Source organism: Amborella trichopoda, chromosome 6, assembly GCF_054954075.1.
Source record: "Amborella trichopoda isolate Santa Cruz 75 chromosome 6, AtrichopodaSantaCruz75HAP2 v2.0, whole genome shotgun sequence".
NCBI lineage: Eukaryota > Viridiplantae > Streptophyta > Magnoliopsida > Amborellales > Amborellaceae > Amborella > Amborella trichopoda.
Window position 1 is genome coordinate 5,838,458 of NC_142341.1, and position 8,312 is coordinate 5,846,769.

Consider the following 8,312-nt stretch of genomic DNA (forward strand, 5'->3'; position numbering starts at 1 on the left):
ACCTTGCAAGGGATAGCATTAGTAAGACGTCAAAGAAAACAGAGCTAGAGTTCATTAAGTAATCATTTACAGTGGAAACCCAACCTAGCATTTTGTATCCTCGAAATTTTAGGTTTAATATGGTAATAACAAGTTGCTCGCATGGTTAGTACGGTTGCTAGATATGATAATTATATTGTGAGCACTTACTCTAAAAAAGTCCATATGGTAGATAAGTCTAGTGATGACATATACATATAAGGGGAATGACTTTAGCAAGACTTGATCGCAATGAGCGAACATTTTACCACAGTGGCCAGGACTTGACCGCGGTGGCTGTGCAGAACTTTGGCTGCAGCATTTATGATGACTATATCTGCTGGATGGTGGTACTAGCGTTTAATGACTGTTGGAAGTTTCTAAAAGTCATATTACATATTGAACAGTGTGATTGCTGACTTAAGCATGAACTTGAAAGGACCACGTTACACTCTGTCAATAGGTTTCGTTTTCCCCATTTTAAAACACTTCTACAACTCATATTTCTCTGTTTACACTGAAGCAACTCTAATGCTTTGAAATCTCACCCTTTGTGTACATTAATCGGTGAGATTAATTTCCAACCTTCAATTTTTAGATACCCTGAATGCTGTTTTAAGATTACCTTATACAAAAGATAAATGGCCTCTTTGTAGACAATCCCCATTTATATATTGAGATAAGCACTCCACTCATGGTTATCTCAAATCAAGTTTGAGAGAGGTTCAAGATTGTTTTGTAATCTTGTTAATATGTGTACAGTTCAGTATCTTCATTTTTCTTCAACTTGGCTGGAAATACAGATGGTGCATAAGAGGGAACTCCCACAAAATGTAGATCTAAAATGCTACTTCATTGATGCATTTGGAAACAGTGAAAAAAGTGAAGAAATTGAACCCTATCTAACACAAGTTATGTCTTGTTTGTCTAAGCATATATGCATACATGTACTACTTTGCAGTCTGTAAGATTGCATAATTGAATTTTTTTGGTTAAATATATAATTTTTATATGTGTCTGCCACGATTATATATGCTTGAACCAAGGAAGCAGATGTTATTCCATAATGTACAAGCCATGTTCCTCAACTATACCACATGCTCTCCAGTCTTCTATGGTTTTCCACCTTTAAATATTGTGACAACCAATTTTGAATTCTTGTTGCCTTTAATCATGTCCTTTGTTGCAGGTTGAACATATTACAATTGATCACCCTATTTATGGGGAAATGTGGAAGTCCTTGCAAAGTACATTCCCCTTGAGGTTATCATCTGGGTCAATTAGGTGAGATATTTTACCAACATATAACGATGGCTCAGCAATCTCATCGAAAACCAGCTTTATGAGAAGAGTGAAGTTTTTCTATGCTTTTGTCCATTTGGGTTGATTTGCTTATTTTTCTATTCCTTACCATTTCATTAGTCTGTGGAATATCTTTTCTAGTCATTATTTTGTTCTTGATTGTTGTGTACCTCATTTTCTTAGCATAAAGCACCTGCTCAAATACTCCATATGATTCTACATAATATTCTAATGGTTCTGTTCTGTATTCACTGTCAATGAGAATGATTCCTTTCTCTTAAACATCCAGATGAACTTATTCTATGGTCTAATGGTTCTGTTCTGTATTCATTGGCCATGAGAATGATTCCTTTCTCTTGAACATCCAGATGAACTTAATTCTACGATTCAAATAATCCATATATTTCTACATTATGATCTATGGTTTACTAAGATGACTCATAAACTTCAGGGGAATCTAGTGAAATCTCAGTTTTTTTTTTTCTTTTATTTCTCTATGATTAGTGATAAGCAGTTATTTCATTTTAAATGCACATATTCCTGAGAATGCTTGTATTGTACTCTTATGAAACTTTCAGATTTCCCTTTGGAAACTCTTTTCATTCCATTTGTATAGCTTCCCTAGGAGTATAATGTCAGTACTACTCTACAGTATGGAAAAAACATGTTTGTTTTTGTTTTTCCTGCTATTTCTGCCCTTAGGTGCTATATTATGGCATTTTCAAAATAAACATGGCTTTGAAAGGGATGGAAAAAACGTATTGTGGAAATTCCCCTGGGCAGGCTGGGTAAAGCAATAGTAGAATTGCCTTTAAATGCCATTGTTACATAGAAATTATATATTGAAATATTTTGGACCTTGGATCACATTGTTGATTTGTCTTTCATAGTGCATCACCCCATTTGGATTGCAATGGTAGATTTGCATAAATATGCAAAAGCAAACGATATCAAACATCAACGATTCAATGAATCCCTTTCAATTGAAGAACTCATCTTCGTCATCCGGCAGTGGCTGATCAACAACTTTACGTATCTCTTCCTCAATTAGTTGTTGCTGTGCAACATCGATTTCAACCTCTGGTGGCTTCAAGGCAGGGGACGCAATGAAGTGGAGATTTGGGTCCCTGAAAACAAAGGCATTTCCATCTTAGCAGTCTACTTTAGTGAATAATATAACTCACTTCAAGCCTAAATAAGATACTAAAATAAAGAGATAACAGAGCCCCAACACCTTGGAGTTGCAATTAGTGAAAAACATCTTAGAATCTTGCGTAGCTCTAACTTGTTATCGTGCAGCAAAAACAAAGAGGAAGAGGAACAGAAATATTATCAGGGAGAGAGAGAGAGAAGTTGGTTGTGGATAAGAAATGAAATGTGCTACTCTTCCATTAAAGTCCCACCAACTTGTTCTCTTTGTAATTTTTTCTTTCTTTTATATGCATCCCATTTTGTGTATCCATGATGTGATCTAGTGTATCGATGATGTGATCTTCCATGACATAACAGAGCTATGCCATGTTCTACGAGCATAGACTAATATTTCATTGCAAGGGAAACAAGAGTAAAGAGTTGAAGCATACCCAGCTAACTTTCTTGCGAGATATAAGAAAGGCTTCTCAAAATTGTAATTGCTCTTTGCCGATATCTCGTAGTATTGTAGGTTCTTTTTTCTATGAAATGTGACCTGCTTGGCCTTTACCTGTCTATTCTTCACGTCAACCTTGTTCCCACATAGAACAATGGGGATATTATCACATACTCTGTTTCACCATGCTGAAAAGGTAAGTAACAGTAAAAAATGAAAAAAGAGTTTAATGAACAAAATTAGACAAGTTAAGACTCCTGCTGGATTCTGGAATTATTTATACAGTTGTTAGAAGTGGAGTTCAGGCTTTGGGGGTAATATCTGAAATTTCAATTATATTGTTTGGTGCTCAAATATACCTGATTATATTTCTATTCGAGATAGCTCGACAAAAGAAACCAGAACGATTGGCTTTGCCGAATGAAATGTAGTGGATTTTTAGCTGAATTCCACTTTGTGAGGAAAACAATTTACTTTTCCAGATGGTTCTAAAACTTGTAAAAAAAAAAAATATTTTCTAATTAGGATAGATTTTGAAAAATTTTAATAGTTTCTACTTTAATTATGATTGGTATGAGACTTTTAGGGAAGTTCAGTTGAGGTTAAAGTTCATGATTGTGGATACAATTTACAAATGAGGCACAGAAGTGTTGTTTTTTTCTCCAGTTCCAGAGTTTTGAGATTTGTGTTATGTTTCTACTAAAACAGATTCAGGGGCCCCTAAGCCCTTACATTCTTGTGTGATTCTCTTCTGCTTTCTTCCATTGTACTTTATCTTTAAACTTCAACTTGAATTTATTTATTTTTAATTAATTTCAGAACTGCTTTAAATAATTGAGTTTCAACTGAGAACTGATGGGTAGTTTTCCTAGCATTGTTGGTATCAATGCCACCAAGGAAAGGAAGAAAGAAAGGTGAAGCAGAACTGCATTTGGACCTGCAAATGTCTCGATGCCACGTCGGTACATTCTTGTAAGTTAGCCTTGCCGTCACGTCGAACATGATTATTGCACATTGCCCGTGAATACTGCCATTGGTGCGGAAAAATTAGTTTGAGATGAAAACATGAAGCATTCTTTGTTTATGAGAGAGTGAATTTGTGTGTGGGGGAGAGAGTTTACTTACTAATATCCATCCCTAAGGCCACCAAATTTTTCTTGGCCTGCAGTATCCCAGCAGTAAAACCTGATCTTCCCACAATTTGTGAAAAAGTCCAAGGGGTGGACCTCAACTCCAATTGTGGCTGCAAGGACAATAAAATGAAACTTTAGCTTTGTGCCAATTGACGACAATCTAAATATTGTGATGTCATTACACAAATATACATTACTGATAAGTGGGCTTTGGTCACTATAAGGTACATAACTCTTAGATCTATAGGGCAGTTGAAAATATGAATATTCTTTTTTTTTTAAAGATAAGGTCACTTCCATCATTTTGCAAAAAAAAAAGAGTTATTTTTAATGGAAAAGTATCCAAGAGACAATTTACTTTTAGCGGAAGGAGGTCACAATCATTGATATCCACCAGATTTGAAACGGGTAGTTGTGAGTGTGTCACTGACTAGAACTCAAAATTCAAAAAAGGATTTCTTGCACTCTGTGACACATCTCAAGCCATCCAATTTGACATCTAAAGGCTAAGATTAATTGTGACCTCCTTGCAATAAAGATAAATAATCTCATAATATACATTTCCATTGTTTATTTCAAGATGCTCAAATATATCAATACAAAGAATGAGATAGCTAGCAAAAGTTTGGGGATGTTTTCCATCAATTATCACTAGGAAAAAGTATACTTACATGATTCGGGCTGGCAATGGGCTCGACTCTGCCCTGAAAAATTATGGTTAGGGCCACACATTCCCTTTTTTTCCTTTTGAATAATATAGGTCCGGCCTAGATAGGACTAGGGCTGCGCCTAAGCTTCTAAGATGGGCCCGGTTCGGGAAGGCCCTATAGGCAGGCTAGAGCTTGACCCAGCCTGTTGCCAGCCTAATGATTCTTGTATCATATGCAATATACTATGGGGCATCCATCATCTATTCTTGTCGATCAAAGGTGGAAATTAACCATTGGTCTTAAGAATTGCATTCATTAACCATTCATTCTCCAACAGATGAAACTTGGACTCGCACGAGCTGCTTTGGCCAGACAAGCGATCAAGTCCAAAACCAGGCATATGGGTTCCTATAATGCCTAGTTGCCTTCTGATATTTCATTATCTTTCTGTTTGGAATGGGCTGAGTCTCACTGTCTTGGCTAAGACTGTCAGACATGACTCGGGCTTTGAGACCTTGGTGAGTCCCGACCCTGAGTCCTTTTCTTTTCACACTAATCTTACAGAAACAGAAAGTAGGAAAGGTGCATGGCGTACGTTTCCTCACATGAGCCAACCATGGACTCTGTTTCAATCTGAGAAAATAGCCAAAACATCCTTAAGTTTTTCCATCTGAATCTTTAACTTAAGAGAGTGTCTCAGAGCTGGTCAAAGCTAAAGCTAAATCAAGGGTGAGAAATGCGACTATGGTGTGCCACTGCATGAGGGAACATCTCAGCCACCCAATATAACTATTTTTTTCTCAAAAAGCTAAAATAAAATAGAGAGTACATATGAGTTTTGAGTTTGTTGTGTAATTTACGTTCATATTTCTTCTCGAATTCTCCTGTTAAGTGGCGCTTGACAAAAGTGGTTTTGCCTGCAATTTCAATCACAAATGACACACTAAGAATACCAGAAAACCTCTTAAAAGAAGAAGAAGAAGGAAATAATCCTTTTTATTGAAAACACGGAGATTTTTGTGTACCTGTGCCTCCATCTCCAACTATCACAAGCTTAAAGCTTGGAACATTGTTAGCAGAGATACCACCACCTATGTATGCCTGATGAAGCCACAACTCCATTATTCATTATACTATAAATACACAAAAATCATTGAAATACTAGCCGAAGCTATCAATGTAACTTCGAAAGAGAGATTAAAAATTGAAGGCATGAGAGAGAGATGCATGTACTATGAGCTTCTTTTTTTTTTTTTTTTTTTTTTTGAACTTTAACTATCATGGACAATGAGCACTAGGTATAAGCACAGGTGGTCAGGGTGTTGGGTGCCACAAGTGTGATATCTATGATTCCATTTTAACTCAAGTCCTAAATTAACATGCAATTGAAAAGTTCACATAAATAAAGAGATGCACACGAAATGAAAAGGAGGGAGAGGGAGGAAGAAGTATTATCTCAGTAGAATAAGATCATTCCGCATAGAAACATAGGTATAAGAGGTAGAGGTAATTCTAATAAAAGTAGAAAACACACCATCTATGAGAGAGAGAGTGTTACAATGTGGAGAAGAAAGAGAAGGTAACCACTGGAAAGCCCATGGGACATGGTCCTATTTATAGGAGATGAGAATTGGGGACCTTTCAATGATAATTTGAAAGGAACCATGTGCTTCGCCTTTAGAGACATTGGCTTGGTTTCAACGCTGAGCAAGATATTACGCAACTACTCTATTCCAAAGCTAAGGATATGAGCTAAAGGCAAAAGTCATATGCCCGTAGGGGTGGCAATAGACCTAGAGCCGACCGGACCTATCTTGGGACCCGTCAAGTATACCCAACATGGTCGGGTATAGGTCCTACATTTGAATCCGGTGGGTCAAGTTCGGGTCCAAAACTTGGACCCAAATACTATTCGGGTCTGGATCCGGGTCTAATTTGACTCGACCCGTACCTTTAAACGGCCGGAGATAAAATACTTTAAGCCTATTTGTTTGGGTGTGTTAAAGATCGTGTACAATAAGAACTCGTAGTCATCTTTAGCTATTAAACGACAAATCAAACAGCTTGAAATCTAATGGCACGTGGTTGTCATTTTATTGCTAATAATATGGGTATATGTTGGTAAAAATAAGGTAAAAATAAAAATAAAAATAGTGAGGGTAGCAATGGACCCAACCACACCCAAAACACCCAACTTTTGGACCCGACGAGTCGGGTAAGGGTCCAAAACCTGGACCCGAATACTATTTGGGTCTAAAACCGGGTCCAGCCAGACCTGACCCGTTCTCGGACCGTTACCACCCCTGTGTGCCCGTCTCTGAAATTTCTAACTTCTATAGAGCGCTTTAGAGATTCCCTGGTGTTATTTGCTGTGGGAGTAATATTCACTGTGCCATGATAAGACCACGATAAAGTTAGTTACCAAAAAAAAAAAAAACACGATAAACTTAATAGACTGGTCTTGAATAAGGGTGGCAATGGGATGGTCCAAGGCTCGCCGGCCAGCCCTCGTCTCCATAGGGACAGCCCAGGCTCAGATAGGGCTGGGCTGGCTGGATAGGCCCAAAAAAACTAAAGAAAAGAATAAGATAATAAACAAGAAAAACAGAGAACCTAGCTGGGAGAACCAGGCCAGCATCGGCTCTAGCCAGGCTCTCGAACCACATCTTGTGGCCTATGCCCTACTTCTTTAGGGCTGGGCCGCCGGACCATTGCCAGCCCTAGTCTTGAATAAGATAGCTAAAGGAAAGTGGTGGGTTGACGTATATCTAGGAAAACAATTTGATTAAAATGAGCAATCCAAAGAAAATATAAAATGGGCTATTTTTTAAAACTTGAAATTCAATATTTATTCTTCTATTTCGATCAAAATGGTTAATCGGTAAACTTTTGGATCAAGAGATGGGCTTTGAAAGAGTGGAGGCACCTAGACCCTACTAAGCATACTCACGCCTCTCAAAACTCATATTCAAGGTGAACAAATATTCAGTTTTTGAGAAAAATGACTATTTAACTTATTTACTATCCTAATAGATACATCTCTCTCTTTTTTTAATATTCAAACATTTTTGGACAACCGTGACCATCAGATCGGCCTAGATTCAATCTAGGCCGTTGGATGTTTACTGTAGCAGTATACACATGGACATATAGGAATTTTTGCTTATATATATATATATATATATATATATATATATATATATATATATATATATATATATATATATATATATATATATATATATATATATATATATATATATATATATATATATATATATATATATATATATATTACAAGATGCATTATTTCCAATACTTTAAGTGCTTTTTTTTTTATGTTGAGATTATTGGGTTTGAGGATTTTTTTAGCATTAAAACAACTTCTTCTAGTGAGTTTTTGAGGTGTGCCTTAGTTTGTTGTTTAGGGCCTCAGCCTTATTACGAACTTTTTCTGCATTGTAACCTTCATTTTGGTTGTTGATTAATAAAAGTTATATGCACTTGTCAAAAAAAAAAAAAAATCTAAAACAAGAAGCAATCAAGGATTAAAGTAAGGGTGTGAATTTTCCAGACCTCTTATTTCTTTGTTTTGATTTCATATTGTTTTACTCCTTTTTT

At 36.5% G+C, this 8,312-nt stretch overlaps 1 protein-coding gene and 1 long non-coding RNA gene across 6 annotated transcripts; one reads left to right on the plus strand and one right to left on the minus strand.

Moving 5' to 3' along the window:
- The first annotated feature begins 481 nt into the window (after positions 1 to 481).
- Positions 482 to 2,776, plus strand: LOC110007304 (uncharacterized). Its single transcript, XR_002280995.2, has 2 exons — positions 482 to 585; positions 1,208 to 2,776. It is a non-coding gene; the product is annotated as an uncharacterized LOC110007304 (long non-coding RNA).
- On the minus strand, positions 2,142 to 6,312 carry LOC18434372 (GTP-binding nuclear protein Ran1A). Of its 5 annotated transcripts, none has more exons than XR_016058402.1 (7): positions 6,250 to 6,312; positions 5,717 to 5,792; positions 5,552 to 5,608; positions 4,034 to 4,151; positions 3,846 to 3,935; positions 2,904 to 3,096; positions 2,142 to 2,447 (listed from the first exon to the last, which is right to left on the minus strand). XR_016058402.1 is itself a non-coding variant. In XM_088870607.1 (7 exons), the coding sequence occupies exons 1-7, from the start codon at positions 6,295 to 6,297 to the stop codon at positions 2,300 to 2,302; spliced, it is 717 nt and encodes a 238-aa protein (XP_088726733.1). In that variant the 5' UTR covers positions 6,298 to 6,312; the 3' UTR covers positions 2,142 to 2,299. The 5 variants fall into 5 exon arrangements, 3 of the variants coding, with proteins under 3 accessions (XP_088726733.1, XP_006844506.2, XP_020523103.1); XR_016058403.1 differs by having other exon boundaries at positions 6,226 to 6,304; XM_088870607.1 differs by having other exon boundaries at positions 2,904 to 3,083.
- Between the last annotated feature and the right edge of the window lie 2,000 nt (positions 6,313 to 8,312).